At 40.7% G+C, this 25,106-nt stretch overlaps 1 protein-coding gene across 1 annotated transcript in view; it reads left to right on the top strand.

The window, feature by feature from the left end:
* Positions 1 to 23,923, top strand: part of ccdc3b (coiled-coil domain containing 3b) — a gene marked incomplete at both ends in the record, with an annotated part of 29,277 nt that extends 5,354 nt beyond the window's left edge. Inside the window, 2 exons of the mRNA XM_083891960.1 lie at positions 9,589 to 9,763; positions 23,630 to 23,923. Coding sequence (XP_083748086.1) covers positions 9,589 to 9,763; positions 23,630 to 23,923 — 469 coding nt within the window. The remainder of the gene's footprint in view (positions 1 to 9,588; positions 9,764 to 23,629) is intronic.
* Between the last annotated feature and the right edge of the window lie 1,183 nt (positions 23,924 to 25,106).

The raw sequence follows: 25,106 nt of genomic DNA, 5'->3' as shown, positions 1-25,106 counted from the left end.
TTACGCACTGTAGCTTTAACAGATAAAGATCTGCAGCCAGACGAGTTGGGGTGAAAGAAAAAATGGGCAACAGAGAAGATGTGGGGGACAATTCATTCTAGGCTTGTAAAGAAAAGACAAAAGTGGACAAAACTGTCCACTGTGGTTGTACCATTTAAAACTTGGTTTGTTACATGATGAATTAAAATGTAGGTGAGGCTTCTTTTAAGGTTTTGTTGCTACAGACAGATCGCTGTGAATTCAAGTTTATTTATAAAGCACATTTTATAAAGAGTTTAGTCACAATAAAACCATAGAAAATATTTAACATTAACATAACTGGGGGAAAAGCGCACAGTAATCTAACGTGTTGGAAATAATGGCATCTTCCAAGTCTTCACAGTCAGACTGGGAAAGGAACTTTGGATTTTGTTTTGACTGAAAGCCGTGCTTGTGATCATGAAGCACTGGGAGTCGAGATTGTGATGACAACCAGAGTAAGATAAGGATAAGATGGATGCAGTCTTTACAGCCAACTATCAGAACATCCCTTTTTTCCCTTTGTCTCTGTGTCTGTTGCCAAGAGATAACAAGACATGGTCCACGTGTGTCCTGTTGTCCAGATGTGTCTCACAGCTACAATAAACTACACTTTGCTGATCAGATTACACATGGACACAAGACTTTTTTCTGATTACATTTTTTTTGGGAGCACAATAAAAATCCAATATGAAAAGAAAAGGTTAGTAATGTCAGGTGTTTGATATTGATGTTTTCATGCTGTGGTCGACGAATCCATCAAAACTGAACACAGAGCAAGAAGAAGAAGCACCATAAAAGATGAAAGACCAAAATCTCACATGTATATTTTACAGTCGTTAAACTTTATGTAGGTTTAGACGACTGTGTGGACAAGGACCTCCTGCCGTCTCTCGGTCATACACTTACATCATCGCTGGCTCCGCAGTGAGGTCTTGGCAACCCTCTGACACAGTGAGCACATCTGTGATAATTAAATATTTAAACTGGAGAGAAGGCACTGGTCGGGAAACCACTGGGATTTCTAAAACTGAAATTAAGACACTTCTTCACAGAGATTAGATGTGCATATACTTTATTAGGTACAAAGGACACCTGATAACATGTCCGGAGAGACACCCGGTGTGGTCTTCTGCTGCTGTAGAACATCTGCTTCAGGGTTTGACACAGACAAACAGAGATGGTTTTCTGTGAATCTTGGTTGTAACAAGATATTGTCAAATTTCTAGACTTTTTTAGCCAGTGGCGATTCTCCTTTGACCTTTTAACATCAACAAGGCAATTGCATCCAGATACCTGAATGGATGTCAATGTATGTAAATTCCAGTTGATACTAAAATTGTCATACCAGCCACTCTGGCAACAACAATTGTGCCACATTCACGTTCTTATTTATTCTAAACCTGGGTTCAAACTTCAACAGGTCATCTTGATCACATTTAAACGCCTAAATTTATCAAAATGCAGTCATGTGATAAACGAAATAAAACACGGGCACTTTTAATTTTTGGAGAAGTTTTTCCTGCCAACATGGCAGTGTAAACAAATTTGTCACGTGACTTCCGGAAGTCCAAATATCCAATTCCGATTTTTAACTCTTCAAGCTTCAATTCAATACTCTGTTTACAATAAAATGGAATCCTAAAGCCAGTCTAGCTCCAGCCGACCGTACTGTACCATTTTACTCTGATACCCCAAGATAAGAGTCCCAGAAATGGAACGATTGTGGCTGTTTATTTTGGTACTGTTCCTTATGGAAACGCCAAAAAAATCAACCCAAACCAGACCAAACTGTTCCAGTTGGTGGAAACACGGCTTAAAACTGACCTTAGGTATGAATTTTTATATTGAATGTGACAGTAATGGCACTTTTCCTTGGCTCGGAACCACACGGCTCGACTCTACATGGTTTGGTCCATTACTATTGAGTCATCATAGCACGGCTGCATGAAACTGCCCTGGCTGGCCACTCAAGATCACCGGCTTTCAGCAGTGCTGTTACTAAATACACCAGGCTCCTCTGTTAAATATTGAGATTTTAGACATTTCCTTGCTAAATGTTGGAGATTAAAGGGATAATTCGGAATTTTGGACATAACACCTATTATCCAACTCAACCGTTGTGATGGAGACGTCTGTAGACGTTTTCAAGAAATTTCATTCGGTTCTTCTAGTTGCAGAGTTCGCTGGTGCTATGGCTAGCGCAAGTCAATGGTACCTGCTAGCATGGCATTAAAAACACTCATACCGACTCCACAGTGCACCCGAGGCAAATCGATTGTAACGGCAGACTATCGATGTACATATCTGTGTTGATAGAATGTTTGAATTAAAACCAACCTTGCAATTTGAAGGATTTATGTCTCAGCAGCAGCAGCAGCACGTCATACCTCCGGCAGCGGCGGACTGATTCTGCTGCTGCTGAGAAAGTAGTTCCTCAAAAATTAATGTGATGCGAGGTTAGTTTTATTTCAAATATTATATAAATATTATTATCAACACAGATATGTACATCGATAGTCTGCTGTTACAATTGATGTGACTCGGGTGAACTGTGGTATGAGTGTTCTAATGCCATGCTAACTTGTATCATTGACTTGTGCTAGCCATAGCACCAGCGAACTCAGCAACTAGAAGAACTGAATGAAATTTCTTGAAAACGTCTACAGACGTCTCCATCACACCGGCTGAGTTGGAAAATAGGTCTTATGTCCAAAATTTCGAACTATCCCTTTAACGCATGTTTTCAGGATTGTTAAGTCCTTTTTAACTGATCTAAAGTTCTGCATTGTACGGTTTGATTCTTGTGTCAGACATTGCGCTCATGAATCTTCCTGTGATGACTGACAATCCATGGCTGGCAGTCATTCAACGTCACATTTTAGTATCAGCTAAGCTAGCTCGGAACCTCGCAAGAGCAGGTTCGAAAAAGTACCAGGTACTATGACTAATGGAAAAGCAAGAAAAAAAGTTGCACCGTGCCGGAACTGGGTAGTGGAAAAGTGCCATAAATGGTTGTTTGCCTCTGTATGTGGCTCTGTGATGGACTGGCTACATTTTCCAGGGTGTTAGCCACCTTCCACCCTATGTCAGCTGAGATTGGCTCCAACCCCCATGAAACTCATGTGAAAGCAATAGAAAATGGATAAATAGATGAAACGTCCTCCCTCTTCATTCCTGACATTTCTCACCAATGAAACCGAGCGACTCTCCAAACTTGTGCAGAAATCTGTCATCAAAAAGAAGCAAAGGCCGTCAGAGGATGGAATCAATCGTCAGTCAGTTATGGAAGCATTTGCACTCAGAGGCAGAAGGCTGGCACAACACACACACTTTTGCTTTTAATCTGTATCTGACAGTGTATTGATTTCACGTTAATAATGCATTTAATAACCTGCCAAAGTTTCCACTTAGATGTGAAAGAAACGTATACGTCTGTGTTGGACAGAAACAACACTGTTGCTCAGGAAACGTCTATTACATTCCAGCCAGTGTAATTATGGAGCCAGACATTTCCCAACAGTGTGAAGGTGAACCTACAAAGTATTTTAAGTCAGAGTTATCAACACACCAGCAGTGTCAGCGCAGTACAGCTGAAATACAAACCAGTATATGCCAGTTATAGACCCTGTGCTGACAGCACATACTTATATTTCTCTCTTTCTTTTTTCTCTCTCAAAGAGATGAAGAGTTATATATAAGGGGGGGATAAAAAGCATTCCTCAACTTTAATGTTTGTCTGTCCCACATGAGGGTCTGCAGCAGCAGAGCCAACATCAATGCTACTTGTATGGCTTATGTTACACATCATAATGTGCACAAACTTACTAGGGCTGCAACAAAAGACTATTTTCATCATCAATAAATCTGTCAATGATTTTTTCTTGATGAACTGATTTGTTGTTCGGTCCATAAAATGCTGAAAAATGTTGATTGTTTTTTTTCCCAGACCTCGAAATGTCTAGTTTTGTCCACAAACCAAAATGACTTTAATGGATATGGAGTTATATGGAACAAAGAAACCAGAAAGTAGCTTGGTTTAATGATTTAGAAAAAAAAATACTCACTGCTGCTGCTAAGTGGTAATATATCACACCTGCGGGGGCAACTTTGCTGTGCCCCTATGTTGTGAGGGTGAAAACATCCGGAGTGTGTTAATAATCAGTTTGGCGAGTTTAAGAGTCGAGCTGACAGTGATTAAGAAGCAATGATTACTCCAGTAAACCAGTGCAGTGTTCTCTCAGTGGCTGTAAGGGAAGGCAACCCCCTCGAAAGTGTTTACCTGTGGTGTCTTTTGCAGAAAACTCAAACCACATTCACACCGGTCCAAAAAAATCTATTTAAATGGATTTTTAATGGGTTAATTTAACTCAGCTTTGGCTCTGATCGAGAACAATGGGCTGAATGTAAAAAGTTTCAAAACAAAACATTGAGGTTTTGAGATTTGTGATTTGAACAGTCTGTTTTTTAAATCCTGAAATACACCAATGTTATTTCCACTCATATACGCCATCCCTGATCATCTACTTTCCTCTAAATTGGATTATAATTTACAAAATACATAATGTTCCATTGAAAAAGAGCTGTGTTTCAGCTTACATACTAAATAAAGTGATTCATTTAGTCAGGTAAAGTAAGGCTACCCCAAGGACATCAACTGAGACAAGGGAGCCTACATCCTAAGCCACATCTGGGATGCTATGTTGCATAGTTGTCTCTATATAGTATTGTAAAGGTTTCTGTAGTCCCTTGAGATAATATATGTTGAGTATATGAGTTGAGCTGTGCCGAGTCGAGGCGAGCTGGGACCATGTAGTGGAGATACGGCAATATCTTTACATTGCCAAAGCAAGTGTAAGTATAAAACAAAAATCCAGATAAACTTCCCTCCATCTGACTCCAGAGAGTCACTCAAAGTTTACAAAAGTCTGGAGGGAGACAAAAGTGTGCAATCTGGCTTTGAGACAAACATTCAACTCGAGTCTGTCGGCGTTTGGGGGTCACCACAGTGGATCATCTGCCACCATCTGGTCCTCTCCCTTGTGTTCACTTCTGTAAAACCAGCTGTCCTCGTGTCCTCCTTCACAACATCCATATGTGGTCTTCTTCTTTTCCTCCTGCCCGGCAGCTCCATCTTCAACATCCTTTGTCCAATATAACCATCTCAAACCATCTCAACCTTGACTCTCTTACTTTCAACACTCAAACTCTCCATCAAATATGCTCATTCCTAATCCTGTCCACTCCCAACGAAAATCTCAGCATCTTCATTTCTGCCTCCGCCTCCTGTCTGAAGAGAGTTAACAGTTGAAATCTGTTGCCTGTGGGTTCCCATTGCTCCATCTTCTTCTGCTGGCTTTGAACACACTTTATGGCAGTGATTCACCTCTGCAGTCTCTCTGGATCGTTAGGAAACGACGAAATGTTCTCCTGTTATCCTGTCTCTGACAGTTTTGGTATCCTGGGGCTCAACATCTATCCGCCATTTTCACTTTTATGATGAAAACAGCCGGCAAAGAGACAAGTTTTCTGACATAATGCCTGATTTACAGTATGTGTTGTCTAGCATAACATCTATAGAGGTGAGCAGTGCCGTTGCTTGCCAGAGTCTTGTAACCTTAGTTGTGTGATGTCAGCTACTACAGCCTATACTGTTAATTTTAGCATTAAAGCGGTTTCAGAGTATGAGAACAAGGGTCATTTTCTATGCTCAGGAGTACCTTTTATAACAAAAGTGGTTTCCTCTGATCTGTTATTTGGCACATGACGCCTAAACACAAAGACGGAGAGAAGAGATTGTCTGCAGAACTACAGCCACTGCTGGACTAGAAGGCCAAAACGGAGAGGTTCTCATTGCAGTCTCCAGTGAACGTCCATTTCCTGCTATAAAACCCTCAACAACACTGTCTCAGACCAAAACAGTTTTCCCAATCAATCATGGATATGAGCTCTCGGGACACGGCGAATCAGAGCTTCACATGGAGAAAAGTGCAACCAGGGATTCTCCCCACGGACCTTTAAACCAGACTGATTGAGTGTGCAGCGTCCGCCAAATGTTCGCTGTGAAAACGTTAGCCTATATCTCACTTCTCAAGATTCTTAAATTCTCTGTCAAAAGAAAACAGCTCAATACAAGAGATCCAATAAATCATTCTTTTTTTTCATGGAAATTGACTGAGAATTGAAGTTTTTTTTTTCCTTGCAATGTCCTGAGTCTTCATTCAACCTTTTACTATAACATTTTAAACCTCCAATAGACTGGAGGTCCCAATTTACGCTGTTGGTGTGTATCTGTACCATTAACTCGTTTATGAGGCCCTAAAGTATCGAAACAAACAGTTCAGCTGAGAACGCTGGGTTTTATTGTATTCCCGGACTCTGCAAGCGGTCTGAAAAAGCCTGGAATCGTTACGTAAGGTGCACTTCTCCTGAACAGCAGATCCTCCTGCTCCGGGCACTAGTCCGGGCACATCCGGTTGCATACATTGAACCACAGAAGAAGAATAACGTCCGTTGTTGAGGTGTTTCACAAGCGTCAGTGTCTTCTGACTCTGGGTCAAAGTGTGATGAAGCTATTTTTAAACATTGTTAAAACTATGTTTTGATAATGAGGAGCAGTGCATCCACTGTTCCAGAGGGGGGAGCTGCGCTTCTGAGAGCTGACGTGCTAATTACGTCACTTCCAGGTACCTGGCCAATCACAAGACAGTTGAGAAAGTATTGATATGGAAACATTTTTGACTGGTTTTGAGCTGCTTTCAAGCCTCTGACCACAAGTTGGCAGCAGACTAAGAAAACTAACTCTCACTCATCTTGTACTTCTTTTATCCCCCATGGGGCGCTGTGCCAATCTCACAAAGAAAACTGAATTTTGTTAATTCATATGAAATGTTATTAGTTACTATGAGTTTCTTTTAAAATAGACTAAAGCCCAATTTATACTTCTGCGTAAAGTGCTCTACGTAGGTTACGCAGAGTCCTCTGCGTCGACGGAGAGCCTGTCGCAGAGCCTCTGCGTCGTCTCCGACTGCACAAAATGTTTTTTAAGTGTCCGTCACTCCGTCAAGGGACAACGGAGATGGCAAGAGCTGCGATTGGTCCTCAGGACAGGCCGAGCTAACACTGCTCTGTGCTGGCTCACAGTGCGTACCGAGCGTCCACAGAGGCGGAGCTGATCACCATCAACAACAATGCTGCCAAACTAAAAATATGTCGTATCTTAATACACACAGAACATGTTTAGACTCTAAACGGCCAATTTCTCACCTCAAATTATCTTTAAACTGCGTTCCGTGACACAGAAAAGTGAGAAACGGCCCCTGTTTCAACAACAACAGTCTTTCTCACTCGGCCGCCATTGCTCACTGTAGGCAAAAGCACAACAACCTTGCAAAGCGACCCCTACTGATCGGGCGGGAAATTGCAGTGCGTATCCGCCACCACGACGCAGAAGTATGAAGGCTCGAGGTGTCTCCGTGGTTACGCAGTCGAATAACGCATTGCGCAGTCGGAGAAGTATAATGTGGCCTTAATGCTTGAGGGAAAAGTTGTTACAAAAATATTGCATTTCAAGTCACTCACTCAAGTTTCCAGAGCAGTAAAAAAATTCATGAGGACACTCAGTTCTTCTGACCTCATGGTTACTGCATGTGTATGTGAGCTCTGACCTCTTTCTGCTGAAGTGAAAGCTTGAAACTTCTCCATACTCTTTCAACCTACACACACACACACACACATATGCACACACACCCCGTCTGATAGGGACAACCAAACTTTTGATGTCCCTTGAGGGAAACGAGATGGAATCCAGATGTATGAAAAAAACGCTGCTTCCTCCCTCACACACACAACTCACATCGTAGGGGAATATATGAAACATGCCTAGTGAATCAGTTTGGCTTGTATTTTGATGTAATGCTTGAATTAGAATAATAATAGACCAGGGTCTGCTTGCTATTCTGCACATAAATGCATGTTTGGGGTTTTTTGTTCCAAAATCCTTTCATTTTACTGTTTTAACAGGTTTGTTTGCTGCTGTTGAGAATAAAACTGCTGATGCTTCTCATTCACTGTGAATTTTTGTGTTAGTCCAAATTTAAAGGTGCCATATGTAAGCATGTGGCCAAAAACGGGTTGCTACACTCAAACTCAAAATACCGAGGACTTTTATGTTTCGTTTTCTCCGCCATTGTAGCTCGGACGTAACTGGCAACCCGTGGTTGCTTGGCAGATGAGACTCTACTGACTGTAATGATTGGTAGACGGCGGTAGGTGCCGCCAAAACATGATTTCAAAACATAAACATGATTTGCAGTCTGCAAAAAATATTTTTCTAATGCAAATATTTTGTCTGTACTGTTGTTGTTGGTGCGTTCAGTTTGTTATATGAACATTATTCCTGAGTCTCTGTGACATATTAGGAAGATTTTATGACCAGTTGCTTTAGATTTATTTCATAATGCACCTCGGTCAGCTTAAAGAATTTAATACTTTCAACTTAACTGATGGTAGAAAGACATATAATGGTGCTTGATATGATGACAACTAGCCAGCTAATGTAATAGGTCAACTGGAAAACGCCAAATCAAACTTGAATTTCCATACTGCATCGTGTCACATTGCATTGGCCATTGTGCCGGTCAGCACGAGCATGAGCCACTGGCTTCATCATCTTCTTCGCTGACCATCTGCCACACTCTTTCCTTTTTGTTTTTGTCCCGGTACATGTAGCAACTTGTGTCGCAGAGCTCCAGGTGTCCACACTTGGAAATGATAATTTTCCAGTTTTGGTGAAAACTTGCGAAATGGAGCGATTTATGATCCACGCTGTTGGCGTCTACCCGCGTCTGTGCATTGACTTTGTGTGTAAAAAGTTGTACCACATAGAGCAGGGCTATTCAACTAAAATTTGCGGAGGGACAGCTTTTCGGAAGGCTGTCCAGCCAGTGGGCCGGTCAACCCCTGTACTACTATTTTGTGTTGCATGTACAGTAAACGGATACAAATAGATAGACAATGTTATACATTATTTAGCACTTATATATTGAAATGGCTGCTAGTTTTGTGCAAAAATAATTCATTCAGGTACAATACATTTTGTGTATAGTGCAAAAAGGTTACAGTTGCAGTACCAACCAACATTTGGATATAACAGGCACAATTGGCTCTTACAAAATTAGAGGTAACAATATAAAGACAAAGTTTCGCAAAGTGCCAGAAATAGGCAAAGCTAAGGTTTTATTGGCTTTTTAATAATACATTCATTATTTATGGGTTAATGGTCCTAATTGCTTGAAGGGCCAGCTCTGGCCCCCAGGCCTTAAGTTGAATAGCCTTGACATAGAGTCTGAATGCAGCATAACACTTACTACCTAAAAGGGCCATATCGCCACCTTCACTCAGTAAATCCATTCCCTGCTAGTGCTTGTATCATGGGATAAGGAGAGTAGTCCAATTAAATGGCTTCTGACTTAACTACACATGGAAATGAACTAAGTTCAAATGAAAAAGAACAATTTTTTCCTTTGTTCACAAGAGAATCATTTCAACTTTCATCCTCTTTCAATGCAGGATGGATGAGAACTACAATATTGTCCCTCATGGAGTAAACTTCCAGGACCCCATCTTCCCTGACACTGCAGACAACCATCGTGCGTTTTCCAGCCTCTTCCAGTTTTCCAACTGCACGGCCGACACTCAGATCCACACCTTCACCCCGGAGTGGGAGGCTCAGGAGGACAGCAGGGTAAGCTGCTGCTCAGAGCCACCAATGTTTGCCAGATGCTCGTGTTGAGGAAGTGTTGAATTCCTTTGATGTTCCCTGTTCTTCTTCTACTCTATGGTGTTTGATGGCAGTATCCAACATTTTATTCAAAAATTCCTTCACTATGTCTGTGATGCTTCCTCCGCCTCACTGGGGCGGAGCTAACAGCTAAGCTAACAGGTGAGTCCACTGCTTTGTTTGTGGAGCATGAAGTGCATCCACACTCAGATGCTTTGGTGTCAGGATTGGCTCCTCAGGAGGACGGAGTAACTTGCTGTGTCCTCTGTTTTCCTTAATTGTTCATCCATGTAGTCCAAGCTGCACTCAGAACGCCCTCTGCTGGGCCATATGGTAATTACTTGATGCATAGGATGCAGTTCTCTATCGAGGTCGAACTTTCCCGCCCTGTTTGAATGGATAAGAGAATTGACATTTCTATTGGCAGTTCCAGCCTAAGCCTTTATGGGGCCCTAAGCTGAATTTTATTTGGTGGGGCCCCTCCCACCAGGTTAGAGAATCAATCATCAATCAATCTTTATTTGTATAGCCCACAGTTTACAAAACATAGTTTGTCTCACGAGACTTCACAGGGTTGGTAACATCCTCTGCCCTAAGACCTTCGACCAGGGTAAGGACAAACTACCAGGGAAAAAACCCTTGTAACAGGGAAAAAAGGTAGAAACCTTAGGTAGAACCACAGGTGAGGGATCCACTCCCTGGACGGACAGACGTGCAGTAGATGTTACCCAAAAACATACAATACATAATGACAAAGAATAAAAAGTGTAAAGTCTTTAAATGCCAGGGTCCATCTGGATCACTGGGTTTGTCACAGCCTGTAGTGAAGGCTGTTGTGGTCAGAGACTTGGGGATGATGGAGTCCTCTTTCCTGTTCTGACCTCATGTCGTTCACTGGTGTCAGCAGAACTGTAAGAGATTAAAAATCAGTAAGAGATGTGATACATGTGGATTTATGTGCTACATGTCATGGGGGGACATCGGGTAAGTGGTGAGGGTTGAGAAATCGAGGAGGGGGTAGAGAAAGTGCAGCTCGTGCAAAGTCTGTGTGCTCATTCTAAGTGCATGATGGGAAATTCCCCCAGCAGTCTAAGCCTATGGCAGCATAAGATATTCTAATCAGGACATACCTGATCTAGCTTCGACTATAGTCTATGTTAAAAAGGTAGGTTTTCAGTCTCACCTTAAAGGCAGAGACCGAGTCAGACTGTCTGACTGAAAGTGGAAGTTGGTTCCACAGGAGAGGAGCCTGGTAGATAAATGTTCTACCACCGATTCTACTTTTATTCGTTTTTGGAATAACCAGTAGACCTGAGTTCAGGGAGCGCAGCGGTCTATTCGGTTGATATAAAGTGATTAAGTCACAAATAATAAAAGGTGCCTGATTATTCAGCGCCTTGTATGTAAGTAGAAGTATTTTAAAATTGATTCTAATTTTCACTGGGAGAAGCCAGTACTTGACTATTATTGATACAAATGTGACACTTGCATTAATTATAGTTGTGTTATTTATATCAAACCAGTGTTTTTAACCTTAGAGGGCTGTAAAATCACAAAAGTGGCCGTGTTAATTTGCACTCTGTATCCAAAGTGAAGCATTAAGTGTGGTTTTACTGAACTTGATTTAAACAAGTAAACCAGTTTAATGACTTTGGTTTTTAAACGTTGCCATTAACCCATTCATAGAGAATATTGAAACTCACTGACCACTTTATTAGGTACATAGGAGATCTAAGTGGCAGGAGATGCATAGGTTGCACCATTAGAAATGGTATTTAGCCTTTGGTTAGAACAATTGTTGTTTAACTTTCTATCATATTCTACCACTCTGGTCATTCTCCTTTGACCTTAACAAGGCATCTTTTCACACAGAGAACTAACACTCACTGGATAATCTCTCTTTTTGCAGGCTGTTCTCTGTAAACTCTAGAGTTTCTGAAAATCATGCCATGTTCAAAGTCACTTAAATCACGTTTCTTCCACCATTCTAGTTTGGCCTTCAGCAGGTCGTCTTGTTAATGTCTGCATACCTAAACCCATAGAGCAGCTCCCATGTAATTGGCTGGCAAGATATTTGCATATCAGCTCCAGGCAACTCCTCTCTCTGTGTGTTTCTCATTATAAGTGTTTCTTCTCATGCCACCCACTGTGCACCAAAATGATTAATTTTACATCACGAGTGGGCGAGGCAGTAGCACAATAGCTACGTAGCGCTAGTCGGGCAACACGGCTGCAAATAGTTGCCGTTTGACCGAAAATGCCAAGAAATGCCCACGAAAAGTTTCAGAAGTGGATTCTTTTGCTTAAAAAACTCCAAAACAACAGGCATTGTTTATGGAATTTGAGGTGAATGCAACTGGGTAACAGTCGGGGTGGGATCACTTTGGCATAGAGGTTTCCCAGTAGTGTTTTGGTAATTACTCAGAATTCCTCAGGGGGTGACAGAAGTTCCTCGGTGGAGCTTTAACAACAGTTGGAGTGGTGTCCCAACAAAGTTGCCGATGAGTGTATATTTAGCATTTTATCACACGCAATTCACACTGAGTCACATGCTGGTGCCGCAGCCCTCAGGAGCAATTTGTGGTTGAATGTCTTGCCCGGGGACATGAGCTTATAAACTAGAGGAGCCGGGGATCGAACCCACTCTACCCACTGAACCACAGTCGCCCCCCCACATGGTTCCACATGTACTTAGAGGAAAGAGTTCAGTGTGCTCAAGTAGCCCGAAGTATTGTGGTGTTTTCAAAGTAAAACTACAAAGACGCTGATAAATTAAGATGGAAAACCAAATGCAAAATAATCTCCTGAGGTTTTTGTCAGACAAAGAGCTCTCTTAAACCATTGTTTGTGTCATATCAATTCTCTTGTTAAGTTAAGTATTTGTTTCTTCAAAGACAAGACTCTTAATATTAAGATTGACCTCACATGGCGGCAACGGTCTGTGACTGGTTAAATCTATTTTTAAGCAATTGTTCTCCTTTAACACTGTCAGAATAAAGACAAGTCACCAATATCAATTAATTTCTTCTTTGTGGAACACAAGCTATACAGAACCAACAATACCACATGATCCATGAGACCAAAGCCACCTGGATGCACAATGTTTGGAAGCAGTACAAGTTCAGGAGAATCAGCTTTTTGAGAGCACTGAAATGCTGTTTATTGAAAACAGGTCCCAGAGTGGGAACATCTCAAAACACCACACTTGTGTTTTCATGTAGACTTCCAATACGCTACTTTGGGGAAATGATGATGTCATAGGTCCACCTCTGTCTTGGACTTGCATTCTCTGTTATCTTTGTCGTCGTCGTCCTCTTTTGTGTTTGGATATTGTCTAGTGCAGGGGTCACCAACGTGGTGCCCGCGGGCACCTGGTATCCCGCAGGCAGCCAATACGGTGCCCGCAGGCTCACTTCACTTCACCTCACTTGCATGTATCCGTATGATCGCTCAGTAAAATATCTTTGATATTGTTTATGAAAACTGGTAATCGTTAGGAGTTAGCACTGGAATTAATGTGTATGCAGTTGAATGCATAATATTAATCATTTAAATGGTAAACAAACATAAAAATATTATATGGTAGCCCTCCATATTATTTTTTACTCTTAAGGTAGCTCTCTGTCTCAAAAAGGTTGGTGACCCCTGGTGTAGTGGATCCACTTTTTGATAATTATTTTTTTCATTATTTGGTCGCCCTGGCTTTCTTCATCCTTTCTCTGTTTATGTTATTGTATACATTGTGATGAACAAAAAAATGCTTCATGCTTTATGTGCAGACTCAACATATCATTGTCTGTTTTTGGTGTATTTGGTGTACAGTGCCACATACAGGTCTGACTATGTATTACAACATTTAGAGTCATTTTGGGCAGTTTCTTGTGGATGAATTTCTTGAAACTGTGATGTCATGTTTATGGAAGACCTTTTAAAAACATGGCTCTGGTAAAGTTTTGTTTCCATATGTATTAGGCATTTGTTGTAGCAAATGAAGATTGGAGACACCAGCCTCAATCTGGGGTTCCTACAGTGTCCTTGAAAGTTTGTGAATTTGAAAAAAAAAAAATCAAAAATTGGGAAAATCACCCTAAATAGACATGGGTCATTGAAAGTGCTTGGGCTCGTAGAAGTTGCCCTCCCACCTTAAGCTTTTGCATTTGAGGGAATTGGTCCTGGAAAGTCCTTGAAAAGTCCTTGAATGTGAGGTGTAGGAACCCTGTCAATCATAGAAGAAGATTAGGCCTCAACTCTTTCTAACACTATACTGTCAAATGGTTTTCATTTTCAAAAATGTGTTCTTCAGAACAAGCTAACGCTTGATTTAATCTATGAGAAAAGGATTACCTTGGTAAATATTTTGATCGTCGACTAATTTAAAGAAAAAACATATTGCATTGTGCTCTTCAAATATTGGGATTTTAAGTTTTTCTGTGGATCATTGTAAAACTGTAGTTTCTCAGTATAGCAAGGTTTAGCTTGTGTCGCTCCTGGCAACATTCCCCAGCTGCACACAGGAAATGATAGCTTTATGTCAAGACAGCAACATTGCACGAGTAAAGCAGGGAGACTGCAAACAGGTCAGAGTATGAGTGAAAATACAAAGACGTGCCCTTGAAAACAACAGCAACTAAAAACAATCACCAAAGGTTACGTACTGCAGCTTTAAATGATCATCTGATGGTGTTGGAATGTTGATCATGCAACACCAGATATTTGAAAGATTATGAGAATTGGGATTTTGGAATTCTTCATATCATGAATGTTCTGACAAATGATTAATGAAGAAAATACACTGAAGATGAATATGATACAGAATCCAATCCTTCGTTTCAGGCCTCAGAAGAAATGAATCACAAACAGTAACACCAGTACACCAAGTACAGTCAGAGAACATAATCGATACTGAAGGAGGACGAGGAGGATGATTTTCGATGGTCTGGAAAAACCACGACGCTCCTCTGGAAGCTGTAGACAGAAAGGAATCCATGGAAATGAAGAAAATCACAAACTAAAGTAAAACCAGGGTATGTGCATAAATCATGAAATCACAACCTCTAATCAGAGAATAGCTTCTGGATTACACACGCAGATTGATGAGAGCATCTGAAAGTTTTACATTGATACTGATGGATACTGGATTTTAAGATGAGCTAAATCAGAGCTTGAGCTCCGGTTTACATCTCCCTGTCACTTTAGCTCATGTTCACCACAGGCAAACACCTGGTTCTCCTTCACTCTGTAAACTCATTCGGTTTGTGTCACAGTCTGTGCCAGTTTATAAATGGTTTCCAGTTATTTCTTCACCACTTCTTTATCCCCTTTAATGAATCAAAACCTTTGGCATAATCCACTTGATTTAGGTTTAGATGTAGATTTCTTCTGTCTGTTTCCAATCATTTGCTGACTAATCATAAAAGCAAAAACATACTTGCCATGAGTAAAGAGAATGAAAACATGGTTTATATTTCCATTAACGGCAAACCTTTGGGTCAGGCCTGTGATTATAATTACTGAGCAACATTTAGATAACAGCGCTGCTTTCTTCTTACATCATTGCCGTGATTAAATTTCCTCTGAGAAAAATAAAAAACAGACTTTGTTGTTTTTTCTGGGCCTGAGCAACCATTGTTGACCTAAACTCACATCAGTACAGATCATACCACACACGTCACATTATCCAAACCACAGTAAATCAGATTTAACCTGGGATGTGACACCACATTTTTATCAGTAATGTAAGCTTTTCTTTAAACAGGGTTAAGTTTCTTGTAAATGGTCATTGAGTCACCCATTAAAGGTCACATAGAGTGGTCCTGTTGCACATAAATGTTAGTTATGAAGGTCCACTTACATATATTAACTTGTTTTTATGGTCATAAACCTCCTAGTTTCTGTAAACGAGCCGATAGAAATCCTCTTTTCTGAAGGTGTTTTTCTGCCGTGAGATTTCAGAGTGAACTTTCACCCCCAGAAGACAGAGTCTCGTGATTGGCCAGTACTATCCAGCACATTCGTTCTCAGAAGCGCAGCGCCCCCCTCTGGAACGGTGGATGCACTGCTTCTCATTATCAAAACATTGTTTTAAAGGGGAAGTAAGTAGTTTATAGTGCCATCTAGAGGAGTGGCTGAAATTTACAACAAAGACCTGCTGCTCTGCTCACCCCCTCCCTTCCCTGAGCGCTACGGTATCCGCAGCTGGTCAAATATCGTCCTCGTTGTCTTTCTCCGTGTCAGCAGATGAGGTTCGTGAAGCGAGGGAGAGGGCGAGCTACCGCAGCCGTAGCAGACAAAGCGGGGAGAGTGGAGGCGGGACTTCCGCTACAAGTAAAGAGACGCTTGATTTGTTCTCTCGCGTTTGTCCTTACAGGCTCCGGTAGAAACATGGCGTCTCGCTGCTAACAGTGGCTATGCAACCGCGACCATGGTTTTTTACATGACTTTTTGAAACACTACGAAAATGAAACAAAAACTATTATACAGCGACTAGACAATGCAGGAGCACATAATATGTATAAAAAAGTGGATTTTGGGTTATATAAACCCATAAATACTACACATTGTCCCTTTAACAGTGTTTAAAAATAGCTTCGTCACGACTCCCCGCCGCAGTCCCTTTTATGACTTTAAACCGGAGTCAGACCCAGAGTCAGAAGACATTGTTGCTCGTGAAACACCTCCACAACGGACGTTATTCTTCTTCTGCGGTTCAATGTACGCAACCGGATGTGCCCGGACTAGTGCCCGGAGCAGGACGATCGGTTGTTCAGGAGAACCGCTGCTTACGTAACTATTACGGGATTTTCAGTGATCTCGTTGAGCCCCGAGATTACAATAAACACCACGTTCTCAGCAGTGGCTGAACTGTTTGTTTTGAACCGTCAGGGCTTCATTAACAAGGTAATGACTCAGATACACACCAAAAAAACAGCGTTAATAGGAACTTCCGGTCTAGTTCCGCTTTAATACATGTGCATTAGAAATCTTTACATGGAGAGTGTTTAAAAAAGTAAACAAGTATCAGAATGTCTTGATACTAACTGTGGCACACTATAGGGTCCTATATTATAACCCTGAAGTGGAATTTGTCTGTGATAACTGGATGTTTCCTCTTAAATTGGATCCAAAATCATATGTAATTTGTGTCATATTTGACAGGCTTTTATTCTGAAACTATACATCAGATTATCTTCAAACTTACAGGGTCACACTACGGGGTCATGTACTATAATCCTGAAGTGGAATTATTATTTGATAACTGGGGTTTCCTTTTAATTTGAATCCAAAATCATGTGTAATTTGTGTCATATTCGAGGGTTTGACGGGCTTTATTCTGAAACTATACATCAGAATGTTTTGATACTTACTGGGTCACACTATCAGGTCATGTAATATCACCCTGAAGTGGAATTATTGTTTGATAACAGGGCGTATTCCAATAAAAAAACCTATTGGCTTAAGCTTACAATTGTCAATTATTTGAGCTTTTATTTTGAAAGTATATATCACAACGTCCGTACATTTCCGTTGACAGTCTTTCGCTATGTACCCGACGGATGCTTTTATTTTGAAACCAGTTCTGAGACGTTGTTACCATAAACCTGCTATAATCATGCACAGCAAAAAAACTAGGTCGGCTGGCTTGACCGCAGTTCTCACTCTCCTGCGCCATTCGTCGCTCCTCTGCGTCTCCAAGCACTCTTTTCATATCTAAAGCAGACTGGATAATTTCTGTGTTTTATCCCCACATAAAAATAATGATCTTTATGACGAGGATGTAGTACAGTCACGATGAAGTGCAGGTGATCTGAGTGAAACGTGGTGACAGACTCTGAAGAGCAGAGCGCACTTTTCATCGTTTTCACTCTGTGGTCTCAATCTTTGTGAAAGAAGACGCTTTAACGCTGCAACTAGGAAAAACGGATGCATCAGATGAGCTGATGTCTTTAGTTAACTGCTCAAAGAGAGAGAATGTTCTCTGGTGTGAATTGAATGTCGCGGAGAGTTCATAATGTGTGCCGCACGCAGCCAAGTTTCGCTTTTGCGCAGAGACTTTCCAGCGTTTAACAGGTGCTGTTCCACCATGTTGTAGCTGTGTTTCGACCTCCGAATTATCGGTGCATCCCTAAATATAATATCTTTACTGAAAAGAGCGATGTAACCGTAATAATGACGCACTTTATAGTGTGACTTGGGTCTCAATCGGCACCTGGACAAGCGTGCGCTACACGGATAAAAAAAAAAAGCCGAGGTGTAAAAAAAATCTATTTTAAATAAATACACAAGCAACGCAAAGCCTGGCGGGGGGGCAAGTAAAGCCTGGCGGCCCGCTAGGCTTATAATACACTGGGGGAAACCCTGGCTCTGCAGCGAGCTAAGTGAACAGAATGTTGCAGCAGGCGAAGTAATTAAATTTTTTTAAATTCCGATTATTAACTTATACGCATCGATTTGGATTCGTTCTAGAGAGAATCACGATGCATCGTAGAATCGATTATTTTTCCCACCCCTACCTTCTAGTGGCTATTTGGTCTTACTTTCTGATTAGCTTCGGCAGCAAACCAGGAGACTACATCAGTTTTTAATATATCATCTGTCATCAACATATACGCAGAAATATCAGTTCTAAAAAGGCTGCAGACAGTTTCCTCACCTGACAAGCTTTAACAAACTCTTCCAGCTCATGTGACAAATTCAGCGTCCGTTTGTTTTTTTAAGCAATGCTGGTCATTCTCCTCCCTGACCCATTTTCAGGTTATGTTTCACCAGAGTCAAGGTGTGAAAGAGGGTTGTTGTGCTCTTGACAGATAACCAGCCTACAGAGGCCAAGTGTCTGTACAAAGGGCAAGTTTAGGAGAATTCATAAAAGTTTTGTATTGTATCAGATTTTTTCCCACATTTTGGGAGCCATAGAAACACTATTTATGGAAAACATGTCCCAGAGTGAAAACATCTCATAACATCACCCTTCGTGTTGACAACCAAAACGCAACCTTGGGAATAAATCCTGGCTCTGGCACATATTACAGCGTTAAGAGTCGTTTTCGGCTGAATGCCTGGATATTTTCCACCAGAACTGAAGAAGCCTCTTGGATGAAAGGTGAACCGTCTTCAACTTAACTCAAGCAGGTCCACTTTCCTCCAGCAAACTACTGAAGATACAATGACCTGGATGAATGATAACCATCACAGACATGTCCATGTGAGAGACTGACAACAGAGGGAGGTTTATGCTGCATATCTATGTATCACTTATTGCTCCAGAGTTTTCACGGGCAATTTCTCCAGGATTCGTAGACCCATGCAGCTCAGTCTGAAAGAGAAACCAGCTGCAGGTGTCATGTTTAAAGTCTTATCCACGCGGAAACAGAACCTTCTCTGTGCAACCTTTCTGCTTTGTCATTCTTAAAAAGTTTTCCGTAAAATTTGCATTGTTTCAAGAAATGTCTTCAAACACAGAAAACTCCCAAAACTACTCTGTAGTGTACATGCCAGGCCTGTATGTGGCCCTGTAACACTGCCTCAGAAATACATCCAGAACAGAAGATGTGGAGCATAACATAAGCACAGTGTACACAAACTCATACTAGACGATGAGGATGGCGACAGAATGCAAGAGCAGAGGGCGGTGCTATGACATCATTGTTTTCCCAGTGTTGAGTATTAAGCCCAATTTATACTCCTGCGTAAAGTGCTCTACATAGGTTACGCAGAGTCCTCTGCGTCGACGCAGAGCCTGTCGCAGAGCCTCTGCGTCGTCTCCGACTGCACAAAATATGTTTTAAGTGTCTGTCAATCCGTCAAAGGACAACGGAGATGGCAAGAGCTGCAATTGGTCCTCAGGAAAGGCCGAGCTAACGCTGCTCTGTGCCGGCACACAGTGCGCTCCGAGCGTCCACAGAGGCGGAGCTGATCACCGCCGACAACGTCGCTGCCAAACTATAAATACGTCATATCTTAATACACAAACCACATGTTTAGACTCTACTGACACAGAAAAGTGAGAAACGGTCACTGTTTCAACAACAGTCTTTCTCACTCGGACACCATTGCTCACCTCTGAAAAATAATTCTTTCTAAAAACTCTGGCAAAAGTGGAGATTTAGGAAAATTCCTTTTTCGTGTTTGCATTTAAACAGAGTTTTAAGCAATCTACGCTCCAAAAATGCGACCTTTTTTTCAGCATCGTCGGTTTTGGGTCTGACCTGGGCGGACTGCTATCTGGTGGGAGAACTTTGATAATGAGGTTATTGTTCCGGAGGAGTGGCGTGAGAATTTTAGGATGTTGCGATCATCGCTGCTGTCACTTGAATAGTTATGTCTATACATCGAGGGTGAGAGGTCAGTCGTTGTTGTTGTTGCTGTTGTTGATGAGGATTCTGATTGGCTTGTATAGCTTTATCTCCTTCTCCCTACACTGCCGCCCACAGGCTTGCCGTAGTTATGATGGCTCTCAACAGCTTATTTATGCGGGTTAACCCACGAACACTATCGCTCAAATTCAAAACACCATCACTAACACCGGGTGATTTTTACCCTAGATAATAAATACACCCAATAAAAAGTACTTGTCATCAAAATATATCAAAATATGACAATACATGACAAATTTGAGTAGTGCTATTTTATTTTAAAACTGTGTCATGTCTAACAAAATGAAAGGAAATCATCATGAGGGGACCATAGAAACATGCTCCAAAATTACTGGAAAATTTGGAATTTGGGAACAAAAAATTTCTGAAAAAATAATGAAGATGAAAACTTGGTTTTTGGTCCACTCATTCCTGGGATACCTGAGACTTCCCTGGTGAATGACACAGTGTCCTTGGCACACAAATAGCTGCAGGAGAGAGAAACAAAATATGTCATATTTTGAATGGGTAAACATGACCAGCTAACTAAAATAACTTTATTATAACTAATCACCACTTTGTGATAGTTATTCATAACCACTGCACTAAATAAAGACAACATGCAATTCCAGGACCACTCTTATATAATAAGTTTTATAATCTTATATGATAATGTAGCGCTTGTCTGAAAGAAAGAACAAGCACAGTATGGGTAAAAAAAAAGTTAACATTTGCTAAGGTAAATCAACCTTAGCTATGTGTTACTCACTTGCTGGGATGCCAGACACCAACTCTGCAACAGGAGCAAAGCTGAAGTTGAAGTAGGCAAAGTAAATGTGGCAGTCCTGAATGTTGTCAACCTTGAAAGGGGGCAAGATTTACCTGATTTTATACACTAACACTTTCCCTAGGTAGAATCCACCCATAACCTACTTTACCTTCTATCACTATTGCTAGGTGAAAATCACCCAAACATGTGCCTGTAGGAAAAGGTGTGTTTTGGATTAGGAAAACACCTATGCCATCAAAGATGTCAAAGACAATGCTGAAGCTACCCAGAGACCCATGACACTCAGATAAACGCAGCATCATGAAAATCACAGACATTTATTTGCTTGGGTGAAAACCAACCGGCAATGGTGTTCTAGGGTTAATATAAATGGAAACTTTTTTGAAAACGATGATGTGTGCACAAAGTTATTTTGGAAAACGGAGGGAAGAAAATATCCGTTTAAAAAAATATCCAGCTAGTGTAAACAAAGCCTTAGTTGCATGATACAAGGATACGTGAGGGTGGTATTTTGAGTTTAGGGAAGTAGGAGATGATGTATAAACTGTGTCTTTCTTCGGACAACACAACAACCACAAGAGCCATGCGCAATCTAATTTGTATAACGTTTAACATGCACAGCAGGTACGAAACACACTAGCTTATAGATCTGTATCTTATAGAGAGACACAGCACCACCTGTAGAGGCGGAGACGGACATACACAGCCAATAAATACATTTTCAAACTCGGCAAGTTCTCCGGTTGCCTTTCTTAGTCAGACTACAGCCTGAGCTCGATTATACGGTGCATGCAAATGTAAATGTGAGTGTTTTCGGGCTCCAAACACTGGTTCCTTGTGCATAAAAAGGCTGATACGATGCAAAAAATAGCTCTAAACTCACTCTAATGTGTACACGAAGTAAGTCTTATCTGAGAACACTAAACAGGATTTGTGTCACTTTCCATTACTTGATTACTTGTTCTGCTCTTTTACTTCAACCTTTGCATTATGAGGTTTCACATCCCCTTTTAATCCTCAAATGGGGCACAAGAAAGAGCACATGGGAGAAATCTATAGCTGATATTAACAGTGAGTAATGCATTTACCAGTGATGTGGGCCGACAGCCGGCAGCACATTTTTAACATTTCCTTTCAAACCCTCAGTGGTTGTTATCTGATGGAAGGGAATTTACATGAGTGTTTAACGTTGGCCCATGTGGAAGCTTTAGGATCTGTGGAGGAAATCCACACTCAGGAAGACAGGCACGCAGTCGGACACATCTGGAGCACATTGTTTTTTCTGGGCCCTTTGGATCGCCTGTCGCAGGGTCGCAGGCATGTCGGGATTCATCTAACAAGAGGTTACCTCAAGTTAACTTAACTCAGATTTACATTATCTCTTCTTCATCTAGGACTTCAGTGCAAGTGTGTCTTTGGCTTATGAAAACAAAAAGCTGCACAATACAACACATGGTGACGCTTGAATTCTCAACATACAGTACATATTTCCACACACTAATGAAAATACTTGGTTTTCATTTCTTCAATTTCCCCCCTCATCATTTATTTTTATTCTGTGGGTTTAAGTGGTGTTCCTATTTGATTATTTCCAATACATAAATAGTGAAATATGCTGAAGTAGTTATGAGCTTTTGGCAGTGATGCTCAATCACAGGATCATGCTAGAAGCTTACACTCATTTGAGGGAATCTAGAATCAAACAGCAAATGATCTGTCAGGTGTTACGTCATAAATTAAATGCAATCTGACAGTAACATTTGTACGAGCCGTGACGGAACAAAGTCCATATGATTTCACTCAACTTACACCGCAGGATAAAAGTCAGTGGGATTTCATACAGAAAATGAGCTGGCTTTTATTGAGTACCGAACGTAAACGATTAGAAATGTGAGAAATATATGCTAAAATTGGAAGGAATTTGGTTGCAAGCCAAGTATGAGATTTTGTTAAATCATATTTAGTGAGCCTTTTTTTTTCAAGAGTTGTTCTAGATTTGGCGGGGGGGGGGGGGAAAAAGTTTCCCTGCAAAAGAGAGCAGAGGGTGTTCTTGTACAGACTGTAAAAGTCACAGAGACAAACCATTAAGTGATTCATAAACCCAAAGACTGAAGGCTTGAATCGAAAAATGGATTGGTTTTCTGTGAAAGTATCTACAGTAATACTTTCCTTATTTAGTGGTTTAGTCAAACAGGGACAGTGCACATGAATACAATATTGTTCTGGAAATGCATCAAGATGATATTTTTTCTCTGGTGTTCCTAGACATATGTAACAGTTTTAATCTAAAAACGGAATACAGAATGAAATTGCAATGCTACATTATTCAAGTAAGCAAAACAATAATACAGTAGACAGACTATAATTCAAACTGTGCTGCATTGATAGACACTAAAACAGAAGTTTTGAAGAAATAGATAAAATGCAAGCACAGATTAAGGTGTTATATAGTTAGTGTTTTGTTGAAATATCAGCAAGAGTTAATCTGGACTGAGTCAAATCCCTCATATTTTACTTTCAATTGAGGAACAGTTGGTGTCAAATTCTATTGTTAAAATGAAGTGTCTTCAAAGCAGAAAGCTGTAAGTGTTTAAATGGATCACAGTCAATCATGTTTGCCTGGAGTGCTGTTTATCAATTGCACATTTTTTCACCATAATGAAGTTAAATCTTTCCCTCTTCTCTTCACAGTTACTGTGCTCCACAGTGCAGAAGGCTCTGTTCGAGGAGGAGGAGATGGTGAGGACTCTCTCACAGAAGGTGCGCACCTTGGAGAAAGCCAACGGCCACTTGAGGGAAAAGGTGAAGACCATGAAACGTCTGCTGCGTCAGGTCCAGAGAGAAACCACGAAGGAACAGCAGACTCTCAACCACAAACAAATCTACGAGTCAAAGACACCCCAGACTTACCCGGATCAGGACACCACCCAGGACCAGAAGAACCCGTCGCTGAAAAAGGTCGTCTCCAAGAAACTAAAAAGCTAGACATTGAGTTTCTTTCTTTTTTCTCCCAGTGAGTTATCAGTGACCGAACAGACTGACAAGATATTTGAGTAAAAACTGGGGGAGGTGATAACAACAACAGTTTAAATCAACATTCTTATCATTAACCTATTTAATATGCTAAAGTTTAAAAGTAAAATTTGACCGAAAAATGTACTTAATTTCCTGGTGAAACTGACTGGTGCCATTAAAAATATCAGCTACAAAGACATGATACAAATTTGAATTTGAACCCCGGTTGTCAAGTGGATAACGTTAAAACAGTAGAAATTGGGGATTTTTTTTTCAATAATTCCATTTTGTTTTATCTGTGCTGGACACATTACACATTCTCTAAATGTTATAGTAAATACAATTTCTTATTTCAGAAATATCACTAAAATGCTCCAAATCATTTTTATAGGATTTTTTTCCTAATCTTCTAATCTGACAAGCACAGGACCATATACTGTACCTCTTGGGGTTGGACAAATTCACATATAAATAATTGTGACAGACAACTTTTAAACTTCTAAAACGGTCCTTTAACACACTGAAATCACTTTAATGTTTATTTTGGCAAGAGGTATCCATGTTTTCTTGCATCACAGATCCGAAACATATTAAGGGAGTGAAAGAGAAAAACAACAATTTCAAGTCTAAAAATTAAAAGACCAGGGATATAAATGGCTGTTTTCTTGTTGCTGTGGTTAATTCATTCTGCCACAGAGATGTGAATTCACTTTAACTTAGCAGGATTCAATCTAGAAGATAGGGGGATGGTGTCAATAAAATAAATACCATATTGGGCTGTGGCTGCATAATTAAAACATCAATGTAAGAGTAAACGATTGTAAACTGCAGTTAGCTCCACTCTGCTGTGAAAGGACATACAATTAAATGGCTGTTAGCTGTTTGGTGGCTATAAATAGCTAGCATACAGATAAAACCGTGGGCTACAGTTATCTAGCTAATGCTAAGAGCTTGCTAAAGTAAGCAGCTAAGAGCTCATACTAACAGCAGGATACATTTAGCCAGCTAATGCTAACATCTGGTTAAAGTTAGCTGTATTTAATGGTGACCAGAACACCATTTAGCATTCACAACAGATAGCATCATAGCCAAACAAATATTTCAATATTCATTAGTGTGATTTAACCAACACATGGTGCAGCATTAAGTATTT

The sequence above is a fragment of the Microchirus variegatus genome (assembly GCF_963457635.1).
Source record: "Microchirus variegatus genome assembly, chromosome: 7".
NCBI lineage: Eukaryota > Metazoa > Chordata > Actinopteri > Pleuronectiformes > Soleidae > Microchirus > Microchirus variegatus.
The sequence above is the reverse complement of the archived record's forward strand: the minus strand, read 5'-3'. Positions and strand labels throughout refer to the sequence as shown.